General features: G+C 42.6%; 2 protein-coding genes across 7 annotated transcripts in view; one reads left to right on the top strand and one right to left on the bottom strand.

Annotated features, from left to right (window-relative positions):
* AVEN (apoptosis and caspase activation inhibitor) overlaps positions 1-2,021 on the top strand; it is a 174,004-nt gene extending 171,983 nt beyond the window's left edge. The window contains exons 5-6 of the mRNA XM_055132602.1: positions 713-1,028; positions 1,732-2,021. Coding sequence (XP_054988577.1) covers positions 713-1,028; positions 1,732-1,847 — 432 coding nt within the window. The 3' untranslated portion in view covers positions 1,848-2,021. The remainder of the gene's footprint in view (positions 1-712; positions 1,029-1,731) is intronic.
* Positions 2,022-2,205: 184 nt separating this feature from the next.
* RYR3 (ryanodine receptor 3) overlaps positions 2,206-26,580 on the bottom strand; it is a 605,205-nt gene continuing 580,830 nt past the window's right edge. For all 6 annotated transcript variants that reach the window (XM_055132600.1, XM_055132599.1, XM_055132596.1 and 3 more), the window contains 14 exons: positions 26,281-26,452; positions 24,702-24,788; positions 22,688-22,888; positions 18,399-18,529; positions 14,668-14,710; positions 12,996-13,123; positions 12,598-12,658; positions 12,158-12,304; positions 8,930-9,064; positions 7,473-7,629; positions 6,422-6,486; positions 5,628-5,728; positions 3,910-3,961; positions 2,206-3,123 (listed from right to left, as the gene is read on the bottom strand). In XM_055132600.1, the coding sequence (XP_054988575.1) occupies positions 3,028-3,123; positions 3,910-3,961; positions 5,628-5,728; positions 6,422-6,486; positions 7,473-7,629; positions 8,930-9,064; positions 12,158-12,304; positions 12,598-12,658; positions 12,996-13,123; positions 14,668-14,710; positions 18,399-18,529; positions 22,688-22,888; positions 24,702-24,788; positions 26,281-26,452 (1,576 nt within the window). In that variant the 3' untranslated portion in view covers positions 2,206-3,027. The remainder of the gene's footprint in view (positions 3,124-3,909; positions 3,962-5,627; positions 5,729-6,421; positions 6,487-7,472; positions 7,630-8,929; positions 9,065-12,157; positions 12,305-12,597; positions 12,659-12,995; positions 13,124-14,667; positions 14,711-18,398; positions 18,530-22,687; positions 22,889-24,701; positions 24,789-26,280; positions 26,453-26,580) is intronic.

A 26,580-nucleotide genomic window follows, 5' to 3' on the forward strand; every position in this document is an offset into this window, starting at 1 on the left:
GTTTATATTAGTGTGTTTAAGTATCATGAATAGATCTCATCTGCTAATCATTTCTTGGTGAGCATTATGGATGGTTCAGTCTCATCACAGGAAAGTATAGTATACGTTGTCTTTAGGTATCCTCAGGGGATTGGTTCAAGGGCTCTGCAGATACCCAAACCCAGGAATTTCTGGTCCCTTTTATAGGTTGGTGTAATGTCTGTATATAACATATGCACATCCTTCATAAACTGTAATCATGTATAGTCATTTTCAATACAATGAAATGCTAAATAGTTATATCTGGTATATCGACTCATGACAAGAAAAAAATCCAGCCCATGCACCTTGCAACCACCTGTGGTCTATATTTTTGAATCGCTGTTAGTTGAGGGTGTGAAATGCACCAATAATAGCTGGCCATCTACAGGCAAACAGATCTGGGGCAATGTTGCTTCTAGGCCTGTGGTTGATCTCAGGCTCTTTGGCTTCAATTCTGAGCTAGTTAGCAAGGAGCTGAGGTAGGTGGAGTGAACTGCGTAGTCCCAGCAGGTTTTGGTAATGTCTCCTTTATACACACTGGCTCAGTAAGGAAGCATGCAGGGGTGGGACCTAATGAGATGTGTGGCGAATGCCTTGTGATTTATGACATTCAGTATCTTCCTTAGTTTTCTGTGCCTACGCAAATAAGGAAGGACCCACATTTTAAACTGCCATCATGCTTCTTTTTCAGACCGCCCTTCCTTTAGAACTTCCGCAGGTGAAACCAAAGAGAAACGAAGGCAAGGGGCTAGGGTTGCAGTTAAAAGGGCCCCTGGGTTCTGTCTCCGAGCTGAAACCTGCTGGCTGCCCCATGTTCCCGGGCAAAGACAACTCCCTCCTAGCTCCTTCGGAAGGGCTGCAGTCAGCAGCAGACCACCTGGAAGAAGAACTAGACCTGCTGCTTAGTTTAGATGCACCCGTCAAGGAGGGTGGTCCCATCTCATCTGACCAGACACCTCAGAACCCGGGACCCGAGGAGGGTAGGGAGCCGGCCCAAGAAGAAAAAGGTATGGCTCGCCTGCTATCCCCTCATCATCTTGATTCTGCACCCTCCCTCCACCCACAGTACATCTGTTCCTGTTTCTGTTGCTGGCAGATATTGATCTAGAGGTGTCCACTGCCATCTATTTCTGTACTCACATCCCCGCTTCCCCCTGAGCTGACCTTTCTGACAACATTCTGCTCACTCCATGTACGCTGCATGATCGCAATACTAAGGTTGGGGCTGGAAATTGAACTAGAAAAAAGGCATTAAAGACACTGATAAGCCTCAGGTGTACAGCAGCAGACCTTTAACTGAACCAGGCTGTTCATCAACTTTCACACTTGGTTGTATATTTTGAGCTTTATTACATTTTCACAAATGAACACTTGGCCATGTGTGCAAGTTCTGCAAGAAGGTGGTTCAGAGGATATAGAGAGGGAGATTAGGGTGAGCAGCCCAGCCTCAGACCATGTGTAATGACTTTTTGGGATTTCCTCAGTAGTACAAAGGGAAAACCAGTTGTTGATCTCTTGTAAATGCCACGGGGAGAGCAAACCTCAACCCCATTCATTCCCATAATATTGGATCTTAGGGAATATTAATAGAACATTCCCTGTCATAAGGAAAGTAATAAATTAGATCATAGAACAAAACCCAGGGCCGCTTTAGCCCTCAACTTTGGGATTAATTTGAGCTTGTTGTTAACATTCCTTTTATTTTCCCAGTTCCCACAAAACCATCTCTGATAGAAGAAAAGAATGTGGAATCTGAGCACCCAAGAATATCAAAAAATGTTACTGAGGAAGAGCTTGAAGACTGGTTGGACAGCATGATCTCCTAGGGGGGAAAGAGTGCCTGAAGCACATTTTGGTTGCCTTGTAAGTCAGGTGGGCACAAGGCTGTCCTTCCGGGACAGCTGGACACAAGCATGCCCAAGCCCACGTGTTCTATCCTGCTTCCCGCAGTAAATGCCTACCTCTGTTTGACAACATCTGAAATACATATACGAGGCTCATTGTGTGTGTGTGTTCTTTGGCTTCATAACCTATCGTTCATTTAAGGAGAGGGCACGTTTAGTGCCTGTTTCCATTCTCTGCTGAATGTTGGTGTTACATTCCTTTTTCTGGCAGCCATGGTAGGGATGCAGGTTGTGGAATCAGCCAGAAGTGATGTTGTATTACAAGAGACCAAACCAGGGATTGGTTTGTATTACTTTATTGCAGTGGGCACTTCATTTTACTTAAGGAGATTCACCTAAACATAGCAGCTCCACTACTTACAAAGGACCATAAAGCATTACTCAATTTGGCATAAGACTGAGTTGTTGTTGTTGTTGTTGTTTTTCTGAAATTTCAGTACAGTACTTTTCTTCTAATAACAGCACTTGACAAGCTGTTACTGAAAAAAATTTTATGAATAACCTTCAAGTGCAGTTTCATAAAATAAGACAAAGGATCAACAACTAATTAATGGAATTGTCCATCTGGAACATAAACATAAAAAACTTGCATAGCTATATATCTAAAGAGGTTTTAAGGCACTTAATCGATATTTCAGTGTCGACAAAGTGTTGTTTTGTTTTTTCTATTTCTTTAACTGCTTAAAGCTTTTCAAGCTGATTCTGAGTACATTCACTAGCAAGTACCTTGGGAAAAATTGGACTGCAGTTAAAATAAGTTTTCGTCGTTCAGACTGCTAGACACTAGGGGGCTACTATCCTGTGACATTCCAGTGTTTAAATTTTCAGATGTTCTGCATTTGAGACTTCATCCTTCTTTCAATGATGCAATCCCATCGAATTGGGTAGAAATGAAAATCTTGAAGGCATTTCCCGAGAAAGTCTTTGACATCCTTCTGCACTCTGTGTTTTGACAAGTTATTTCCCACAGTATCCATCCATTAGGCACAAAAAGCCAGATCAATCCCCAAATGGCACAGATTTTAACAAAATGGTATTTTGAAAATGTCATAGTTTAAAGATACTGCAGAGTTTTATTCCACTGGTAGTTGACCATCCAGATTTATCCGAGCTGATCTTCATATTGTTTTCGAAAGCAGTCACCAGCTGGGAAGAAGTCCCAACACCTTTCTTGGTACATCTTCCAGACATAAGATTCCTGCAATCAGGGAAACACAAGGTACTTCTTTTTAAACCAGCCAGCCAAAACCTGTGTTTTTTTTCCCCTTTTAATTCTACATGACTTATTTTAAGAATATTGACATGCCCAAGGGTAATTTGAAAGCAGTATGTCATTTCAGCTCCCCCTCTTTCCCCCCACGCAAATAAAAAGCACACCCTAATGAAACTAAATCATTGATCACCCTGAAGATAGTTAAAAGATGCCACAGTGTGCTGAGCCCATGTCATTTGTGATTGGTGAAGGCAAAAACAGACCCATGGAAGAAACATTTAGTGCCAGCAGAGGAAAATGCCTGGAAAATGGAAGATCAGGAAGCAAGTGAACTGGAGTTTTCCTACACACCAGTTTTCTACACACACACTAGTTTAATTTGTTAAACTACCTTTTCCTCCTTCACATTTTGTCACCAAATTCCTCTAAAAAGGTAGTCTAATGCCCACAAACAGTTGTTTGCTTGCTGAAGTTGTTTATTTGACTCTGATTCTCCGCTCTTTGTTGTAACCGCCCACTCAGATTCTTACTGTCTTTCTCTCTCTACTGTTCACCGCACCTCTATCAATTTTACTTTAAAAGAGTGCCTGTGAAGGTTTAGAAAATATCAGTTTGGTTGGGAAGAAGGACTTGTGGAATAGACTGGAGTTGCCAAAAAAATAAAGAAAAAGGCATGGAGAGGCTGCTGATTGCAGATACTATATTAGCTCTGCTGAGATGCGGGCAAGGGAAGTGCTATCGCAGGTCTGTGGTTCTTAGGTTAGTTCTCACCTGACCTGTGTGCTCTGTTTCATCTTTATTAATCAAGTACATCAGAAAGAACCTGAACAAGGGAAGAAAGAAGAATCAGTGAGAAAAGTCAGACAATAGTGGATGCTTAGGTTTTCCTAACTAAAGTTTATTAGGTTGTCTTGTTGTCTACTATGCCTTTCATGATGGGAGAAATATGATACATGCCATCACTTTATACATTAACCTCAAGAGGCCCTTTTGACACCCTCAAATCTTGAGCTAAGATCATTTGTGTGAAAGCATTTGGGCTACCATTTTGTTATAAAAGTCTTAAGTGATAAATTGGCATTCTAAGGATTATACTGGTGTTTTAGTTACTGTTTTATATCCTCTAACATAGAATGGAAATTGTGTTTCAAGGCTATGTCATAAATAAGCTGGAAAGCATTTCACCTTATTAATTTGCTCCCATTCTTTCTAAAATAGTTTTGTTTAAACGTAGGTACTGAGATATGCAATTTCAGTTTTCACCTGCTCTACTGTGAGCTCTGTGTGAGCATCTCAGGAGGCTTCTGTTTACACGACACAATTTCAGAGACAGAGTCTTCCAGAAGAACCATCATGTACCCTTGTGAGCTCAGGAGACAAAAATAGAAATGACATTCTCCTGAGGGGAGTGGAGACAAGTCTTTGGACTTGGAGACAAGTTTCCACAAGACAAGTGGAAACAAGAGTTTCAGGCTCACAGTAGAGGCTGTATATAAGTTTCCTCCCTCCCTTGTAGTTTATCAAGACTAAGGAAGAAGATGTGTCCATTCTCTTTACAGGCAAGTATTAACAAAGCTTCATGTTTAGGTTTCACACATGAATCTAATGAGTTCTTTTCTCCATCACTAAAGTTGACTTAGAAAGATGCAGAAGGATGGCCCAGTACAGAAAATGATACCTTCCACCCCACTTCCACTGGGCTTAATAAAACTATCTATGGCCCTGTGCTTACCTTTCATAGAAAGACATCATTTTGCTCTTGGCCACTACGATGCAAACTCATACTAGCAATAATTTTGAAATAGAGCATCTTTAAGTAAAAACAATTTAAAAAAATACCTTAACTCCTAGCACAAAGTATGCTTTGCTAGTTCTTTTTGACTATATTACCTTTTCCAAAGACTAGGCTTCTTCCACTCTATAGAATGATTAAGATTTCTGAACAAAGTATAGGCAAAGGCTAGATTGAAGAACCTTATTTTGTGTGTGTGCTTGTTTATCAGGTAATCTGCATTTTCTATAAACTACTTTTTGGTAATCCAAACAGTGCTGGGGGGGAGAAGAGGGATATGATGGTACCCAGGACCATCTCTGCTCTAGTCCTTTGACCTATTTCCCAGGCCCCAAATAACCTGTTTTTGAATGAGTATATTGCCTTAGAGTGAAATATTTGCCTACTGACTGCCAGGTAACACCTACTGGAATACTGCAGTGTGAATCCATAGGAACCCAACAAGATCCCTCATGGAGCATGTATGTATTACTTGGACAGACACAGCTAGGCCTGGCTGGTGTGGGATGTCACCCCAGACTGTGGGGAAGACCTTGAATAGGAACACATCCAGACCTGTGGGAGGGAGAGTGAGTGGACTTCATGACTGCCTCAGCTTCTGAGAGCAGTGGAAGGAGATGACACTCCCAGAGATGAGAACAGGGATATAACTTGATTCTCCTCCACAGCTGCTTTCCCTACTAACAAGAATACTCACAGGTAGTTGGCTAAGTTGTGCTCTTGTAACGTATGTGTCTCAAAACCGTGAGGGGTGGTGTCAAAATAGTCATTGCCAATCCCGCAGATGAAACATTTAGTCTGAGGGGAAAAAAAAGGTAGCAAAAGGCATGAATGACATTATTGGCAGGTGGAAACAAGGTGATAATACTAAATTAAGAGATAATGCTTTTAAACCTGGGTTGACCATGTGAATGCCTTCCTCACTAAACTATCTCTCTGTACCCCCACAAATGTATTTCTCTTTAATTTTTCCATGGCTATATCTTATTTCATTTTACAATATGAGTACTCTCATGTATCCTTAAATATCTTTCAAAATTAATGTTTCAAACAGGATGAAAATATGAGCTTGAAAGAATGGAAGATATTATTTTCAGGGCTTACATTTTTATGTGTGTGTGTGTTTAGTAGCAAAGATGTTGGATAAACAAAGTTATCTGGAACAAAGGCATCTGAGGAGGCTCTACCTGTTAGATGGCTTAAAATCCTGTTATATCCCAAATACTGGTCTTTACTGGAAATACATAACCTGATGCATTCCTGTTAGCACAATACAACTGAAGTTATATACTAGATTTCCCTCAAGAGGTCTCCATTGACAGGTGTAGAAATATTTTCTTCAATGCTTTTTACTAGTACTCATCTAAAATTCCATCCTGCTGCAGACCTATTTTTCAGCTGGATCCCCCATACATGGAACCACAGAAAATAGACTTTGTTAGTAATTTTGCCTAGGATAGGCCTAAGCAATACCAGTGCCTATTCACTTACCTCCATATCTTCTCGCACTTGTTCCTGCTGGTCCCTTAGCTCTCCAAAAGCATCAATGATAAGACCTGTAATTAAATTGAGTGTTTTAAATAATTTGTACAGTGGTTCAGGGTAGAAGAATGACAGCCCATTTGGTTTCTAAAAAAAAGGGAAAAAACATAACTATTAAGTCACATTAGAAGGAACTACTTGCACATTCAAATGCTGTAGCCTGCTGAACCAGTTCTTCCTTTTCCATTTTGATTTCTGTAATATTTGCTCACTTCTCTGTGACTTACTCTTTTCCCAATTCCCTCCTTGTCCTACCATGTTGCCTGACCACTGCGTTTTCAGTTTCATTGCCTATTTTTTTTTCTGGCCCCTTGGAGATGTTCCCCTTTTTTATGTCTCTCTCTGGGACATCTCCAGATTCACCTCTTTAGCTGCCCTATACAACTCATGGACCTATTTTCTATTATCAGTTTACAGTGTATTTATTATACCCGTCCTATTTCATTCCTCACTTATCTCTTGAAAATCCAAGTACAGTTAACTTCTGCTAGTGCCCACATCATCTTATATGTAATTTAACTCAGCATGCTGCAGTGTAAAATAGCACTCATCCATACAAAGAGGGAATATTCTTTGGTACTCCTATATAACCTCTGGAGGTATTTGGGAAGCAGAATAAAAACATTATCAGTTCAGAGAGGGGAATGGAAGTGTGGTGTGTCTTCTGGAAGGGTTCTCATGCTTCATGTCACACTGCCTGGCTTTGCCTTTTGATAAAGCCAAATCCATAGCTTTTTGTGTGTTTGTTTCTTTTTGGGTCACAGCCGGCGATACATAGGGATTACCTCCTGGCAGTACTCAGGGAATGCTGGGAACTGAACCCGGGTTGGCCGAATGCAAGGAAAACACCCTATCCACTGTGCTATTGCTTCAGCCCTCCCAATTAATCCATGGCTTTTAACAAAATACACTTCTTGTAAAACAGCTCATTGATGCAGGAAGGTAAAGAGAACTTGACTAATGAAGCCCTGTTCATACATAGCATGACTAGCAACCATACCTTGAATGATGGCCAACAAGATGACAATAACGAAGAAGAAGAAGGTGATGTCAAAGACAATGCGGTACATTTCATAAGGATCGCCAGCAGGGTCTTCGATTTCATCCCCAATGCCGCCTCCTGCTCTCACACCCACATACATGTGGAATAGGTAACACTAGGAAAGGAGAGGACAGTATTGTCATGGCGTGAGCTCAGGCCTAGGATTAGATCAGAGGATGAGCATCAGGTGCTCTTCAGTGATTGGGGTACCGACATTACTGACTCTCTACCACTCACCTGCCTGGTTTGGGGTATCTACAAAATGGAAAGGTTATTAAGCTTTTAAAAGGCTTTTTTGGCTCTGGTTTCCATTTTCTGACTGTAACAGAATAAATGGAACCACAGTTGTTATCTATAAAATTTGTGAGGCAATATTTTCTTTTCTCTGATTTTTGGCAGGGGAAGGGGTGCCATATGTGGTGCAAGAGATTCAAACTGGGGCCAGCCAGATGCAAGGCAAGCACCTTACCTCCTGTTTTATCTCTTCCACCGAATTCTTTTCTAGTTTTAGAAAACCGGTAGTATACTTTCATTAATGAATGAAAACAAATGAGGTGGAAAAGAAATCAAGGAAACTGGCATTCTCTACATAAAAGACTCAGATTAAATTTGATGTTGGTTTTGTCCGTTGTGATTTACAAGGCACAGTGCCAGAAATGTAGGATTTTTTGTTTTTTGCGCCTTTTGGGTCACACCCAGCGCAATGTACAGGGGTTACTCCCAGTTCTGCGCCCAGAAATTACCCCTTGCAGTGCTCAGGGGACCATATAGGATGCTGGAGAATCGAACCCGGGTCGGCCGTGTGTAAGGCAAATGCCCTACCCGCTGTACTATCACTCCAGCTCCAATGTAGGAGTGTTTTAAAAGGGGATGAGAATTGAACTGGGGTTGACTGCATGTAAGGCAAACACTGTACCTCCTGTATTCTCTCTAGCTCCTAAAATATATTTCTTGATACATACAAGAGAATTCATTCATAGTGTGAAAGACCTTTAAGTCCTGAGGAGCAGGGCAGATGCCAGGCTGCCGCTTTGGAGGGAAAGACCCCATGAACTCCTGCAGTACCTGAGGGGAGTCACTCCCACTGAGGCATGTGGGATGGGTGCCTTCTGCCACATGAGTGGACAGGAGACCCTAGGCTGTGGCAGTGTGAAAAAAGAGCTTGTCACACCGGGTTCTGGTGAATGTGATGGGGACATCAGCACACACAGATTCAGGCCATTCACTCCCACTCCAACCCCCCATAAGCAAATGGAGCTGAAGAAGGGACGCCCAGCCGGGGGGCACCTCCCCCTCGCCCAGGCTTAGGCACGTGGCCCTGAAAGCTCCCACTTCACATCTCTTCTGTATAGGACACATCCCCCAAAACTGCTCCCTGCCAGGCAGGGGACAGGCAGCCTACAGGGGAATCTCACCGTCATCATGTCATCACACTTCATATCAGGCTCGTCGTCATCTTCACTTTTGTTATAGAACTTGCGGAAGAAGTTGAAGGCCACCACAGTGTAGAGATAAACCACAACAGCCAGGAGACCGACCGTCAGCACCAACTAGGAGGGGGCAGGGAGAGATGGAGAAGGAGGGGGCTCCTCCCTGCCCTGAAAGGTTCGAGGGAGACCCCAGGAAAACACAGGAAGAGTGAGGCCAAGCATAGGAAGACAAGTTACATTGCAGGGAGAGAAGATTCTGGGGAGAGAAGCAGGCGCTATGGGGGTGGAGGAGGGAAGGAGTAATGATGGCTTGTTTCTTACTTTTTCCATGTTGAACCCTTAAAATCCAGTACTTTGTAACTAAATTTGGAGACAGGACTTGTAGTTAGAAAGTCCAGCTGGAGTCAGGGAGAGTCCTCCGAGGCAACCAAGCATCTCCACCCCTTCACATTGGGCTTTCAGCCTCCAGTGCTATGAGAAAATGACTTTCTGGGCTTTAAACCACCCAATCTGTGATACTGTGTTACAGTAGACCAAAATCCCGGGGTTTGCCGTCAGAACTTGCATAAAGGTGCTAGGAGAGTGGTGCTTTTTTTTTTTTTTTTTTTGTAACAGCAGTGACCCAGGGACTTTTAATGCAATTCCAAAGAAACTAGTGGTTCTATGGACTTCACTACACTAGTTCATTAATCACCACCAACTGGTTCATTTCACACTTTCAAAGTTACAAAATTGAAGATGGTTGGGCAAAGTGCCATTTTTCATCATCAAGAAAACTCAGCAGTCACACCCACAAGGCACCTCTGGCTGGTGCCAGATAATCTCAACAGCCACGATCCAGAGACTCATTGTCCTCTCTTGGAAGAGAGCATAAAATGACACTGACACTGCCTTAGCCGTGCTGCCAGACTCCATGCCAGGCTCTTCCATTTGGGGAGGCCTGGGGTGGGGGGGTGAGGTCCCTCCCGGCCCCAAGGGGCCCAGGCCTGGCAGCCGAAATCCTGGACTGTGCGGCCACTTTGCGATGTCTCATACTTCATACCACTAATATTCCAAGAGTAGCACACCACATTAGATGGGGTTTAATTTAACATATTAGTAATCTTTTATAGGACTGTCATAGGACTGTCATCCCATTGTTCATTGATTTGCTTGAGCAGGCACCAGTAACGTCTCCATTGTGAGACTTGTTACTGTTTTTGGTATATAGAATATGTCACGAGTAGATTGCCAGGCCTTTCTGTGTGGGCAGGATACTCTCAGTAGCTTGCTGGGCTCTCCTGGAGGGACGGAGGAATTGAACCTGGGTTGGCCACATGCAAGGCAAATGCCTTACCTGCTATAGAAGAGCTTAGGGGCTGGAGCGATAGCACGGCGGGTAGGGCGTTGGCCTTGCACCTGGCCAACCCACGTTCGATTCCCAGCATCCCATATGGTCCCCTAAGCACCGCCAGGAGTAATTCCTGAGTGCATGAGCCAGGAGTAACCCCTGTGCATCGCTGGGTGTAACACACACAAAACTATAGAAGAGCTTAATGGCCCTTGGGTAAAATACAATAATCTTCATACACTCTCCTCTAAGAAAAGTTTTCTGGAGCATCTTTAGTAGTTTATTCATAACAAACAATACAAAACAATTTTTTTTGGTTCTGCTTCGGGGCAGGGATTTGGGAAGGAAACATCCAAAATATGGTGGTGGGAAGGTGTAATGGTGGTGGGATTTTGTGTTCGAATATTAAGTGTAATCAAATATTGTGAACTACTTTATGAAAATTAAAAAAAAATCTGCCCAAGTCCTTTGCAGGGGTCATAGGGCATGCCATACCTCCTGGCATAGGAGGTAGGTCATGACTTCTGCAGTACTAGCTGCAGAGCTGAAGCTGAGAAAAGAAACAAGATACAGTGTGCCCTCGAGGTGTTATTCAACAGGCACTGAGCACAGATTCTAACCCTAGTAGCAGAAGAGGCATATTCAGTGCCCTACCCCTAAAAACTGAATAGAACTTGCCAAATATCACTGATAACTATGGGTGTAGAAAAAGATGGGGGAAAAAACATGCGCTTGAATGCCAGTTCTGCCACATATAGTGTGTGGTCTTTGACAAGACACACAGTCTCTCTGAGCTTCAGTTCTCACCAAGTGAGCAAAACTACCTCATGAGTAAACTTGGCACATTTCATTTTTTTACAGTCTTGCCAGGGTGGAGCAATAGCACAGCAGGTAGGGCATTTGGCTTGCATGCAGCCGACCCGAGCTCGATTCCTCCATCCCTCTCGGAGAGCCCAGCAAACTACCTGGAGTATCCTGCCTGCATGGCAGAGTCTGGCAAGCTACCTGTGGCATATTCGATATGCCAAAAACAGTAACAAGTCTCACAGTAGAGGTGTTACTGGTGCCCTCTCAACAAATCAGTGAACAACTGGATGGATGAGTGCTACAGTGCTACATTCTTGCCAGACTCCATTTAGCAAGTTCACATAAGAAGTCACTTTTAAATACTCATTTAGGGGCTGGAGTTATAGCACAGCGGGTAGGGCATTTGCCTTGCACACGGCCGACCCAGGTTCAATTCCCAGCATCCCATATGGTGCCCTGAGCACTGCCAGGAGTGGTTCCTGAGTGCAGAGCCAGGAGTAACCCCTGTGCATTGCCAGGTGTGACCCCAAAAGCAAAAAAATAAAATACTCATTTAGCCTAATAACCTTATGCAAAACTAGCTATTACGGTTTACTTATCTAAGTAAAAGGAAAGGAGTACTTTTGAAAGACTATGTTATAGAACAAACATTCTCTGGTCACACTTTGGGAAACAGTCTTCTAGGCGGAAACTCCCCAAGATGCACACTCAGCTCTATGATGCCATTTCTCTATGCAAACATCACAAGTTCTGTGACATCCCCAAACTGTAGCTGATCCTGAGCGGCAGAAAATTTTGTTCTCCAGCTGTTCTCCATTCTTCTTACCACAAATTAAAGAAGAAAGTGATATACGAAAGGTGACATGTTCATCACCTCCATTTTCCCCCCTTTTCATTGGTAAGGGCTTTAGACTTAAGTTCTTCTCCACTTAAGAGATAAGTGCAGTTTTGCAAAAGTAATACCTATGAATTGAAGGCTTGCCCCAGAAAAACGTAATATCAGTCATGACATGTAATACCATCACATGTGTATGTACCTGTTCTTTTCCTTTTTCCTATCAGTATAAACCCCATACCTGTTTGCCATTATGAGTTACAGATGACAGGATAGTCCTCAGAGTCTTGAAGCCCATTGCAATATCTAGTAGATGAGCAGCAAAGAAGAAGTTGTTGTAGTGGCCCAGGATTGACATGGTCGTGTACCAGGCCAGGTAGAGAAAGGACTGTGGAAATGGAAGAATGTTAGCAGCTCTCCAGGCACGTTGCCTTGGGTTGTTCTCATCAAGACTTTTCCTTTCCTTGGGGCACAGAGTTAAGTACTTGGGTATAGTGAACTGCATGTGCCTTGCACTAGTGCACGAGAAGGGTGTTTTTAGCCCTTTCTCAGATGCTGTCTGAACAGTCCCAGGATCTTTCTGGGCATCATGAATAGCATGTATCCCTATAGTATCTAGTGACAGCTTTGCACCCACAGCACAGAACCTTGCAATCTTTCCCTTCCAGAAGCCATACTTACATTATCGGTAAAAACGACTCCCAGCTTCCAGATATGGTACTTCATGTCAATGGAACTCAGCCTAAAGGGGAACAAATGATTTTAAAACATTACTAAGTGTTTAATAAGGGCGGGGGGAAATTAAACCTTTTCTCCCAGGTTTAATAATCTAAATATGGTTCTGAGCTCTCAAGTTGTATATGTTCCCCAGAAGTGAGACTGGTTGATCACAGGTTCTGAAATTTTAATTATTCTCTCTCAGGCACTGTCCTCCCGTGTGTTATAAACTAGGAAAAACTCATTAGCCTTTGAGAACAAAGGTACCCCTGCAGTTTCTCCCCAGAATGTGCCAAACAGGCCTGGGAAAGCCAAGATCTACTTTAGTCAAGACTTTGGGTTTGGACTTCCGAGCTTTGTACCATGACACAAGAGAGGCTGCGTCAGCTTTAGTCTCTTCTACTGGGCTAAAGTCCAGGGCATTTTTGTCCAAACCCAGGAGCTCAGCAATACGTTCTGCTCCATAGAGGTCTCCATACTTGTTGATCACCTAAAGCAAAGAGAAGATGATGGTGAATAAAGATACAATTCAAGATACAACAGAGAGAGAAATGAAGGAGAGGAAAGCAACCTTCAAAGGCAATAAATAGGATAAGCGCAAGTGAAAACTTCTTTTCAAGCTGGTATCATTTTGGAGGGGAGATGTGTAATCACCTAACAACTGCGAGTCCTGCGGCTCTCTCGCCGCCTGCATTCGGTGGTCTCGGGCCACTTCCCACCTGGGATGGCCGATGCCATAAGCGGATGAAGGAAGAAATGAGGGCCAAGCTGCTTGGTGATCAGTTGCTGTTTATTCCAATCTCCCTAAGCCCCTCATTCCTATCTCCTCCTGTCTCCATCCCTTGCTTCTCTCTCTGTGTTTGGATTCACTGCCTCGGTCTCTCTCTAGTTTCTCCCAACTCCCCAGCATTGGGGGTAGCAACCAGACTCCTGTACATAGCATAATCAACAATCAATATATGAAAGCCCTCAAGGGTGTGTTTCTCCTTTCCTTAGTCCTACAGTCATTTAATTAACACCTTAATGAACATCTTAGTATACTCTTAATATTCGTTATTTTGTATGGACACAGTAAAAGATACATTAAGCTTATAGGGTGGCTCTCCTGGGGATATCTCGATATAGATCTCAGATTTCAGTGCTCTGCCAGATAATCTTTCCTAATCCTAGCAAGTTCCTAATCTAGTTGTTACTTTTGTGATCATGACAGAATTTGTCCATGATTATGCTCTTAATTATAGTTAAGTATTATGGCACTTAGGCCTGGCTCATTTTGATGCCATGGTAGCTCACAGCTTGCCCTGGGTCCATCCAGTCTCTTGTTGGGACCCTGCTTTTAGGGTTCTAGGAAGTAAGGGCAACTGAGGCTTAAATTGAGAGAACAGATGCCCTAAGTGAATATTATTTGAAGTCAATTAATTCCCAAGTTACAAGAGCATAGCATTAACTGTTTTCCTGTGTCTATACAAAAAGGACTTTGCTCTGAATTAACTATGCAAAGGACATAAGGAGAAGAGAAAAGCAATATTTACAAGTTAACTGAGTCTGATTAGGAGGTAAAGGTGATTCACCAATTGGGGAAGCAGAGCACAAAGAGATTACAGATAAAGACAGAGGAATGGGAGCACTGTGATGGTAGTAACCCAATAAACCTAAACTCCCTGTGGCAAGGCAGAAAGGACAAACCAATGGTATCCTACAGGGAGAGGAAAAAACCCTACTGAGCTGCAAATGATATTAAATTCTCAAAGGAAGATGAACTGTAGCAATGAGACCAAATGTAATCTCCTGTGTCTTACTCATCTTGAAGCCACAGTAAAAGCAACAAAATATTTATTTAGGTGTGTAAATAGCTTTAAAAAACTGCATCTCTGGTTGGAGAGTACAGGACTAAGGCTCTTGTTTTGCATTAAACCAATCCCAGCTGGACCCCCCCGGTATAGCATGTTCCCCACAAACATCACTGGATGTGGAAATAAAACAAAACTGCATTATTTTAGTGGCTTTGGAACTCGTTCCCATGGGAAAACATACCTTTCTCTTTACAAACTTGTCCCAGTAGTTATTAGGAAAAGACCTAACAAAGAAAGGGGGAAAAGAGAGTTTAACATCAAGGCAACCACATCAAGAAATGAGTGTCTGGGTTTATGATCTCTCTGGCTTTTGTCTTGCTCACTGAAGATTTCAAGACGTGATTGAAGTTCAGAGTTACCCCAGGTCTGATTTATGATTTCATGACTTTGCTTTGGCTTCTGAAACACCTGGGACAGCTCTGTAGTGTGTGTTCTATGTCAAAATTAGGCTAAGAGCCAGGAATTGTAATGGCAAACTCATTCGAAGCAGATTGATTTTTTGAGCCTTCCCTCAGTCTCTAGGGTAACTAGGAATCAAACCTGTAAGAAGCACTTGCATTCAACCAGACAGTGAGGTAAAACTTATTTGTCAATAATAGTAGGAGCTGGGGAATACAATAGTACAGATTAGATATATTTATGGAATTTTCACTCTGGGAATCACCCTTTTATTCACATATTTTTCACATATTTTTTTTTTAAATCTGGAGTATTATTCTACTCTATAGTCTTATTTAACTTTTGTGGGACCTGTTTTCTTCAGGGAAATAGGTTCCCCTCTGGAGGCAGGTTCCTGTGCCGTTTCCTAACTCCCAGCAGAAACTTTTACTCGGTAGCTGGAACCAGCTCAGCTCTAAGTAGTTTCTTATTAAAATCAAGAAAGAATTGTTCATCATTTTCATATAGTAACAAAAACCATGTTAGGTATTTTGCTATTTGCTACTCTCCAGAATGACTGAGTCTCTCTCTCTCTCTCTCTCTCTCTCTCTCTCTCTCTCTCTCTCTCTCTCTCTCTGGGTGGTGGGGGGTATTCCTTGTGAGTTGAGATTGTAATCTTTGGCATATTAATTCTTTTTCCTGTTTTATGTTACCTGAGTCATTCTGGTTGGTTCTGAAACACAATAATCCCTGCTATAGAGTCCATGTAAGTTTGATGATGGGGACGTGGGGGCTTTCTATTCATAGACCTTTCATAGACTGTTCAGAAGAATAATGGCATGTCTCTCTCAATATGGTGTTAATCTCAGAAAAATGTGTTCTTGACAGTTAAAGCAGTTTGTCTTAAACGTCTAAATGCCATGCACAAGCTAAAACAAATGCTAGGTTTATAGAGTACTCTGTTAATAGGCCATCTCTGAGTATTGCAAAGAATTAATTTCACTTTCTCTTTTGTATGTTTTTCTGCTACTTGGGTTTTTTCCCCTTCACTATTGCATTTAGAATCTAAAAAATAACAAAACAAGTAAAAATCAAGCCAGGTTTCCTCTATCCACACTCATGCCTCTTTTCTCCTTTATCCTTTCTGTCAATGGTCAGTAACATACAATTCAGTTGGGGTAACACTTTGTAGTGAATAGAAAATTCCTCAAATGAGGCTGGAAAGCCACTAACTGAAGGCTCTGGGCATAATTCTTTCCCAGATGAGCTTCCTTGGGTCCCTTGCATAGGCATATTAACTCTTTGAGGATGGAAAGAATTTTGTTTTGTTTTTGTTTTTGATAGTGTTCCTTATAGTGTGGGGCAGACACTAGATCTTTAGAAGTATATAAATTGGGGGCTGGAGCAATAGCACAGTGGGTAGGGTGTTTGCCTTGCATGGGGCCAACCCGGGTTCGATTCCCAGCATCCCATATGGTCCCCTGAGCACTGCCAGGAGTAACTCCTGAGTGCAAAGCCAGGAGGTAACCCCTGTGCATTGCCAGGTGTGACCCAAAAATAAAAAAAAGAAGTATATAAATTAATAAACAGCAGATACATGAATGATCAAGGAAAATAACAGGAAGTGCTGCAATACTTTAGCAAAAAGGGAAGATGAACTGCTCTTTCACACCTACTGGACTGAGAAAATTATCTGACAGTAATAGGTACTGACAAACAGGCAGAGAGGTGAACTCTGATGCAGAGCTGGTTGGAATGTAAATTGGAACAGTTGCATCTTTGCATCTTTATTTCTACTATTCGACCTTTGAATCTCTAGAGAAAACTTCTTTGCTTGTACACCAGGTGCTAAAAATACTCTGGCTATTACAAATGTTGTAGCATTTGTAATATCCAGAAATGGTGAAATGACCAATGTTGGGACAATGGATAAATATACTTGACTAATGGAAAAACCCCACAATTTTGAAAATGACTGAACTACCTGTGGCTACCCACGTCAGTGAAGAAGAGTTCCCAAAAGGAGTGCTGAGCAAATGATTCAAATGGGAGCACAATATGTATTATCACACTTACATAATGCTCAAAAACAGCTAAAACAAAACAGCCTCTTTAAGGACACTTACCTAAGAGGTAAAACTGTTCAAAGGGTATTACTAAAGTTTGGAGAACACCTAGCTGGTGGCTGGGGAGGATAGGTTAGAGAAAATTATTCCGAGGACTTAGAGGCTTTCACTAGTGACCTACTTTTTAATCTCTGTGGTTCTGTCTTTACATTTTAAAAGTACATATACAGCTTATATATTTTTTACATATATTTAACAAAATAAATTGAAAAAGTTCTCCATTTATGATATATACTTTAAAAAGATTATAAAGTACTACATGTGATATAGTGGCATTATTGTGAAAGAATTGAAAAACAGCTATTTATGAATTTCTTAATTATGGACATTTAAAAACTTCATTTAAATTATTTTTAGCAAATAACATTGTGACATTTTAGTATATGTAGTGTATTTATCTTAGAGTGATTTTCTAGAAACAGAATTGCCTTTTTTATTGGGACTTTTTTTTGGGTTGGTTTGTCTGTTTTGGGACCACACCGGGTGGTGCTCAGGAATCACTCCTGGCAGGCTTGGGGGATCATATGGATTGCTGGAGGTTGACCTTGGGTCAACTGTGTGCAAGGCAAGTGCCCTATTCACAGTTCTATTGCTCTAGCCCCTATACTTGGATTTTAAAAGATGAATCACTCATACCATAGTGACAAGCATTACTAGTAACTACAGAAAATGTACCCCAACATAAGTTGTATCCAACATATCTGTAATTTAATCAAAGATCAAAAGATCAAAATTTTGAATGATTTTTCTTTTTCTGGGAGACTCCTAGCCATTCCTGGCGATACACTGTCTGGCTTAACATGCTGGTGTCAACATGTTAAGTTAAGGACAGGACTCTAAGTTTCACTAGATATGCTCAGCACTTCCTGATAATACCTTCTCCCCCTCAGATACAAGCCACTTGACTGAAAAGGCAAGAGAAAGGACTAAGGTGATGGGTAAAAGTATAGAGTTTGCCTAGCATATGTGGGACCCTGAGTTTGACCTCTGGCACTGCAGGACCCCATAAGCACTGCAAGATATAGCCCCTATTTAAAACAAAGAAGCTGCAAAGTCAAGAGAGAAAATGAGCCCTGGCAGCCCAAGGAAAGTTGTACCCATGGTCCCTAAGTGTGGTATATAAGATGGTGGCCTCAGCTTGCTCCTTAAGCCCATCAACACTTCCTGTTCTCAGTCTCCCTTGAATACATGTCTCTTGCTTGTCTGTTATTTTGCTTGCCTTTTTCCACTCTGGACAAGACTCTCTTTCTCTAACACACACTTCTCCCTTTCTCTCTCCTCCCATCTTTCTAAATAGGTTTCAATAAAACCTTTTTTGTTTCACATATACACAAAAAAGAAGGTGGGGGTCTCTCTGTTGGAGAGATTTTTCTTTTTTTTGGTGGAGGGGGACAGAGGAGACTCTTACGGTGTATTGATTACTAAGCGATCCCATTGTCCCTTGATGTCATCTTCAGATGGCTGTTCGGTGATATACAGGCCATCAAACTCCAGCTTCCTGGCAATTTCTTTTTCTCTTTTAAACACCACTAGAGGAACCTAGGAATGGAAAGACACAGATGATTCAGAGAAGGTTTTCACCCATTCACAGCACTTTGCACAAATTAGCCTCCCATATTCACTGCATCAGACTTACTGTAGTGGGGTTCTTAGGATGCTTCATTGTAAGTACAAGGCCAAATATAACTCATCTAACTCCCTTAGTTAACGTATACCTTCCTGTTCAAAAACTTATCTGATTCAGACCGTCACTCAAAGTTCGTTTGAAATAGTATGATGCCTGATAATTGAAATGAGTCAGAAGGAGAGGGACAGACACAGAAGGACTACACTCATTTGTGGAGTATAAAATAACATAACATGAGGCTGACACACAAGAACAGTAGATACAAGGGCCAGGAGGATTTCTGCATAGCTGAAAGCCTGCCTCATGAGCGGAGGGGAGAAGGCAGCTGGAATAGAGGAGAAATCACTAAGAAAATGATGGCTGGAGGAATCAGTCGAGATGGCAGATATGTGCCGAAAGTAGATAATAGACCAAACATGATAACCTCTCTGTATCTGTATTTCAAATCATAATGCCCAAAAGTAGAGAGAGAGTATGGGAAATATTGTCTGCCATGGAGGCAGGGGGAAGGTGGGAAAGGGGGAGTATACTGGGCACATTGGTGGTGGGGAATGTGCTAGTGGAGGGATGGGTGTTTGATCATTGTGTGATTGTAACCCAAACCTGAAAACTTGTAACTCTCTCATGGTGATTCAATAAAATTTTAAAAATATTTTTTTAAAAAATTAAAAAAAAGTATGATACCAATTGTATTTCCTGATGTCTCCTAGCAAGAGGTTATACTTGGACGAGTCTCAGGGTTGAATGAATTAAGTCTTCTAGTTAAATCAAGATTTAGAGAGGACAAAACACTATTCTAGAGTTGAATGGTCAGCTATTGGAATACCATGGAAGATTCCACCTCACTTTAATGCTTAGGGACATAGTCAATTTATGGCTCAGAAGTTTGGTTAATGAAACATGGTTTGATAGAATGAGAAAATTTGCTTTGGAGACTTTAGGTTTTCTTCCTAAGAGAAGCTCCTGTCAGATAAGAGTACCCTTGCCCATTCTCTGCTGTCATTCCTATTCTCTAGTCATAACTGATCTTAGTCTGGAAACAGTGGAATCGCAGTAAAGACTCACTATCAAAGAGGTCCACAGAAATAGCTAAGAAGATAATCTATGTACATGCCGAACATGGGAAAGAGTTAGAGAGCTCAAGGGATATCAGGGAAATCCCAGAGAAAGCAGAGTAGCTTAATTCAGAGCCTGGGCTCTCAGTTCAGCTGGGAAGCCATCGGCAACATTCCTGAGACTCTGGTCTCCAATTTATTTCTAAAAAAATGGTCTCAAGGGGTCAGAGTCATAGTATGGTAGAGAGGGCCCTTGCTTTGCTACATTCGATCGCCAGCATCCCATATGGTCTCCCGAGCATTGCTGGGAGTAATTCCTGAGTACAAAGCCAACACCACCAGATGTGGCCCCAAAACAAAACCAAATAATTTTTAAAAGGAATAGTCTCAAAACTCACATTAGTTCTATACTCCAAATGCCTTATTTTTTAGACAAAAGGACACAATTTAAATAATTATTTGTACAGCATTATCTCTTGCCCTTTTTTCGCTTTAAAACAACAACATAACACTGAGAAAATAAAGAGAGTCCCAATGGGAAGGTGGCAAAGGCTAATAATAGACATTGTAGACTGTGAGGAATCGATGATTGCTGTTAGTTAATGGAGGGCGTGGGAGGAGAAGCAAGATAAAACTGCTCTGACTAATGTCTGCTGTATTTTGAAATGATTCTGAATAACAATAATAATATCAAGTTTTAGAGCAGCACTGATCCCTGAGAACCCCACCAACATCCCACCAACCTCCCACCAACCTCCAACCCCAACAATCTTTTGGGAGTTTGCATTCAGGTGTCAGCAGAAATGCAACATTTTTATCCTGGAGATAGTGTTTCACTTTTGTTTTCTTGAGGCCATCAGTATACCTTTGTCCCATCCTGTAAATTAAGTTAGGATGGTGAACTAGAGTTGTAGTTTAAATGCTACAGTTCTTAAACTATGCCAGGTAGAGGGATGGAGGGAGAGAGAGAAAGGGAGTGATGGACAGAAAGAGAGAGAGAGAGAGAGAGAGAGAGAGAGAGAGAGAGAGAGAGAGAGAGAGAGAGAGAGAGAGAGAATCTACCTTATCAGAGTTTGACCTCCCAACCTTTCATTCCCTCACAAATATGGCAGCATGAATGTCCCTTATTGGATAGTCAGCCTGCACCTGGCCTGGGAGGATTGCTCATGGAACTCTCTTCATGAGATAGGAAGTGCCCCCGTGTGCCTGGACAGTCCAAGCATCAGTGATACTTTCTTTTCTTTTTTAATTAAAAATTTTTTTTATTGAATCACTATGAGATACAGTTACAGAACGTTCATATTTGAGTTTCAGTTATACAATGATCTAACATCCATCTCTCCACCAGTGCACATTTTCCACCACCAATGTCCCCAGAGAGTCTCTTGCCCATACTCCTGGCTGTCTTCCCTGGGGCCCCTTGGAGGGGATGGGCTCCAGCTTCCCTCCCTATCCCGAGCAGAGCTCCCGGTGGCCGACGACCACTGGAACCTAGCTACAGCCATGCTTGAGGCCCCTCTCCACACATTCGGATGGGCCTCACGCATGAAGGTACCGCAGAGGAACCCAGGTGTGTGTAATCCCATCAACGGCCAACATCCAGAGACTTAAAAGCAAGCTCCCAGAAGCGATATCTTGTAGCCTACTTCTCACTCTGGGAGAAACTGGCAAGCTTCTGAGAGTTTCCTGCCCACATGGGACAGCCTTGCAAGCTTCCCAATGGTGTATTCAAATGCTAAATCTAGTAACAAGCTGGATCCCATACCCTTGATCCTGAAAGAATCTCCAGTGTGACATCATTGGGAGGACCGAGTTGAGAGAGACTTCTAAGATCTCAGGGAAAGGACAAATGGAGAGGTTACTGAGCCCGCTCGAGAAATCGATGATTAATGGGATTTCATGATCGTGATCGTGATCATGATCGTGATCATGAATGTCCTCAGTATCCACCTCTCATGCCACGCTTTCCCCTGCTTCTGTGGTAGATGATTTCCCCCATACGCTCTCTACTTTTGGGAATTGCAGTTTGTCATACAGATACTGAGAGGCTATCATGTTTGGTATTTTATCTACTTTCAGAACATATCTCCCATCTCCCATCCTGAATGATCCCTCCAACCATCACTGATTTAGTGACTCCTTTTCTATTCCAACTGCCTTCTCCCCCAGCTCAGGAGGCAGGCTACCAACCATGGAACAGTAATCCTAGTCCTTGTCTCTACTATCCTTGGGTGTCAGTCTCATATTATGTTATTTTATATTCCACAAATGGGTGCAGTCATTCTGGAGAGCATCAGTGATAAAATTATTGTGAATTCAAGTTACTAAGATCTGGAATTATTTATTATGTTGCAGTGATGACTAAAATAGTTAAGTCATCAGTCCTTTTTATTTTGTTATTTCAAATAGTTAAAACCTAGTCACTTTTCTTATTTTTTTTGGTGGGTGGAAATGGCTGGGTTAACTTCTGGCACTGTGCATAGGGCATACCATCTGTGATGCCAGGGATCGACCCAGGGTCCCAGTGTGCAAGACAAGCACCTTAACCCCTGTGCTATATCTCTAAAATAAATAGCTTTTGGAAGGTGAAAGCAATTTTATAGAATACAGCCAGAAAATTTCAAAGCTTGACCAAGGCTCTGCAGAATTTTCTTTTTTGTGGTGGTGGGGGGGGAAATGTGTGGGGGCCACTGCTAGTGATACTTGGATAACTCAACCAGTGGCTCAGTGCTAGTTCCTGAGCAGGTGGTAAGGCTTGGGTCCTGTAGTGTTTGCAGAACCACACGCAGCAACGCTTGGAAGACTGTGTGGTGCCAGGGGGGGAAACCAGTTGGGTGTATGCCAGCAATGTACCCCAACCCCTGCACTATCACCCCAAGTTCTGACTGGCTCCCAGCTGGTGCCCATGCTACTGCTCAAGTAGCAAAGTCTTAGGGAACAAAGGGCTGGCTGGATTCCAAAGTGATACTTCTCTTTCAAGAAGGTGGATTAGCTTCCGAGTGGCCCGCGACTCACCTTCAGGCAGTAATAGCCCACCACACAGACCAAGGAGATGACAGTGTGGATAATGGCCAGGGCCCGCAGCGTTGGTGCCATGTAGCCAGTGCTCTCCTGCAGGACAAAGAACACCATGGCTTCTTCCTCCTCATCCTCATGAAAGGAATTCCACAGGTTTGCAACATCCTCTGACTCTTCCTCTAAAGGTTCTTCAGTGACCTGGCCCAAGAGACACACTCTTATTATCAGAAGGCGCCTCTGCCACAGGGACTTCCCCACATAGTTCCTATTTCTCACAAAGGCTAGGCAAGAAGTTGTGGCACAGCATTGTCTGATGTGTAAATGTATTCCCGGGTGTGGCGGGGAGGGGTACCCTAACTAAGAATTTCTTTTTTTTAAATTTATTATTATTATTTTTTAATTTATTTATTAGTGAGTCACAGTGAGGGTACAGTTACAGATTTATACATTTTCGCACCCATGTTTCCCTCATACAAAGTTCGAGAACCCATCCCTTCACCAGTGCCCATTCTCCACCACAAATAAACCCAGCATCCCTCCCACCCCCCAATCCCATCTCCCCCCACCCCACCCTGCCACTGTGGCAGGGAATTACCTTTTGTTTTCTCTCTCTAATTAGGTGTTGTGGTTTGCAATAAAGGTGTTGAGTAGCCACTGTGTTCAGTTTCTAGTCTACATTCAGCCCGCATCACCCTTCCTCCGAGTGGCCTCCAACTACATTTTACTTGGTGTTCCCTTCTCTATCTGAGTTGCCCTCTCCCCAGAATGTGAGGCCAGCTTCCAAGCCATGGAGACAACCTCCTGGTACTTATTTCTACTATACTTGGGTGTTAGTCTCCTACACTCTAAGAATTTCTAACATCTCTACTAGATGCAAAGAAGACTTTTATAAGACAAAACGTGTCTTGAGCCAAAAACGCAAAACACTTAAGAGGCATTGTACTCTATAAGGTATGAACCCTATGCTGCAGGAGACAAAGATATAAACATATGAAGGCATGAATGTACACATGCACCCCACCTTTTTTGTTCTTTCTGAGATGCTGTGAATGTTAATGACTTCAGCTGCCTTTCTCACACCTAGGACTTTCACATCTGTGTGGTGTGAAAGACCTTTCACCCCTGCTGTTCCAAATGCCTGCTCACTCCCTTCACCTGGATGGTTCTCTGCAGTCACCTCACCCTCACTGTGTTTACAGGCAAGGCTCACCGCACTCCTCTACAGACACCTGTTTTTCAGTCCTATGGATTATATACGAAGACATGAATTTGTTGAGTGGATGCTCAGTTTGATGTAGATGAGGGAACATTTGATAAAAATCAGCTTCTTTATTTATTTTTGGTTGTACAGGGGCACTCAAAACTATGCTCAGGGATCACTTCTGGTGGTCCCTGGGGAGTCACATATGCAGTGCCAGGGATTGAACTGACAAGCACCTCACTCGCTCTACTTTCTCTTTAGTCCCCATGTTTTAAATGAGGGAGGCAAGAGATAGACAAGTTAGATTAGAGTGTATGTGTACCAAGGAACTAGGATTTCCACTTATAAATCAATTCCACTTGAACTTACATGCCTACAATGTGCAAGGCAGTTAACCTGTATTCAGAATTCTCATTTAATGCATTAGACCCTTTCTTCCACACCTAGCAAAAAACACCTGTTTCTTCTTCCTTCAATTGGATTCTAACATTGAACTTAACATATTGGTTTTCTGTTATTGTATTCCTCAAATATATAATGGACTACTCATTTTAAAACACATAACAGTTCACAGAATAGAGTGTAGTACATACTAAATACCCAATACAAGTTGGAAGAATTAAGCATTGGCTAGAATAAGCCTGAATAACTGAAATAGTTCCCCACTGATTTCCCCTGTAATCATGCTTTGTATTGCTAAGAGTGTCCTTTTTTAGATATCAGAATTTTCCCCATCAACTTAAAATATAACTATTTCTGGGTTTTAAAGTATATATTTATACTTATCAAATATCCCAAGTACAGTATCACCTTGTAAAAGAGCAGGATGAAGTTGATAGCAAAAGCTACAAACAGAGCAAGGAACCTCAGGTTGTAGAAATTCCTGGCCAGGTAATGCTGAAAAGAAAAGGGCAGACAGAAGTCTATGAGCGGAAAAGACTTGTCCTTTCCTACACTGAACATTTTTTCTTCTTAGAAATATAAGCAGGGCTGAATTCACTCTTCCCAGTCTTTTAGGACATATTTAAGGAAAACCAGAAATATTGATTGGAGGTACAGCACAGCGGGTAGGGCATTTGTCTTGCACACGGCCGACCAGGGTTTGATTCCTCCATCCCTCTTGGAGAGCCCGGCAAGCTACCGAGAGTACCTCACCCACACGGCAGAGCCTGACAAGCTATCCATGGCGTATTAGATATGCCAAAAACAGTAACAAGAAGTCTCTCAATGGAGACCTTACTGGTTCCCACTTGAACGAATTGATGAGCAACGGGATGACGGTGATACAGGTGATACAGTAATGCTGATTAAATTTTTTTTTAACTTTTAAAATTGCTCAGGACTTCTACTCGGACTGACCTGTTGGAAAACCAAATGCCACAATAAAAGGGCTGGTGTTGGGTAGTGTGGTGCATACATGCATTTACATGTGTGTGAGGGCATGACCTGTGATGCTCCTCTCTAGATGCAACCCATCTGTGGGCTTGAATTCCTGTCCCTTTTGTAAGTCTCAGCCCTAGAGCCTCTGCTTCTTCCCTCTCAGGGATTCACCTTCCCATCTTACTGCCATCTCCCCTTCCCTTAAGAAAGCCAGGACTGGAAGGCAGGACTGCCTAGAGAAAGTGCTTCATCTCTCTCACCAATGGTGCTGGGGAAGGAGCATCAGCAACCCCACCTCAGTGAGCAATTAACCAGGGAGAATATCACAAGCTGTGATGAGGATGCTTGCATGAGCAGTAATACAGCTTGGATTGGTGAGGGAACCTAACCTAAGAGGAATATTCATTTTCTTTGTGTGTATGAGTGTGTGTGAGAGAGAGAGGGGGACACACACCTGTGTTCAGGTATCACTACTGGCAGTCCTCAGGGAATATAATTGCAATTGGTGGAACTACCAAGCACCACCCAGTGTCTTATCTCTCCGGCCCCAGAAATATTCTGTCTCTTAAATGCTCAAGTGACTTCTGCACTTTTGAACTAGAATGGGCTAAGAGATCATTTATAAGGGGCCTTTCTATTCTCTGGGTAGAACACCACAGGTCAGAGAGGGCAGGTGCTGGTCAGAGAAGACAGTAATTGGCTTTTTCTTTTCCTCTAATACAAAAAGATAAGGGTTGAGGAGGAAGTCCTACTAACCCAACGGGGAAATGAAATCAGTGGCACCTTTGGTTTGTTTGACCACCCCTTGTGGTGTTCAGAGCTTACGCCTAGCTCTGTGCTCAGAGATTGCTCCTGGTTGTGCTCAGGGATTATATGTAGTGCCGGGGATCAAGCCTGGGTTAGCTGTGTGCAAGGCAAGTGCCATATCCTCTATCTCTCTGGCCCATACATTCTTGGTCTGTCTGATCAATCTCTGCACCCAGAATGGGGCCAGAGTCAGAGCGCTTACCAGTAACTTGGTCTGATAGATTTCCAGTCCTTTAAAGAAATTGGCCATGAAGGCTTCAGGCTTCTCAACTTTCTGGCCACGCCGTCGCTTCTTCTTTTTTGTTGTTTCTGCCCATAGGGTCTCAGCTTGTTCCTCTTCTTTGGCTCTATCCTCCTTCTCCCCATCTTCCACACTGCAGGAATGACAAGCCCACTCAGTATGGGAAGTTAGAGGGAGGCTTGACTCAGCAAAAGGGAATAAAGAGAATGAAGTTGATGAGGGTAGATGATGTACTAATTCCTGAAAGGTGGAGCCTCAGCT

The sequence above is a fragment of the Sorex araneus genome, chromosome 3 (assembly GCF_027595985.1).
Source record: "Sorex araneus isolate mSorAra2 chromosome 3, mSorAra2.pri, whole genome shotgun sequence".
NCBI lineage: Eukaryota > Metazoa > Chordata > Mammalia > Eulipotyphla > Soricidae > Sorex > Sorex araneus.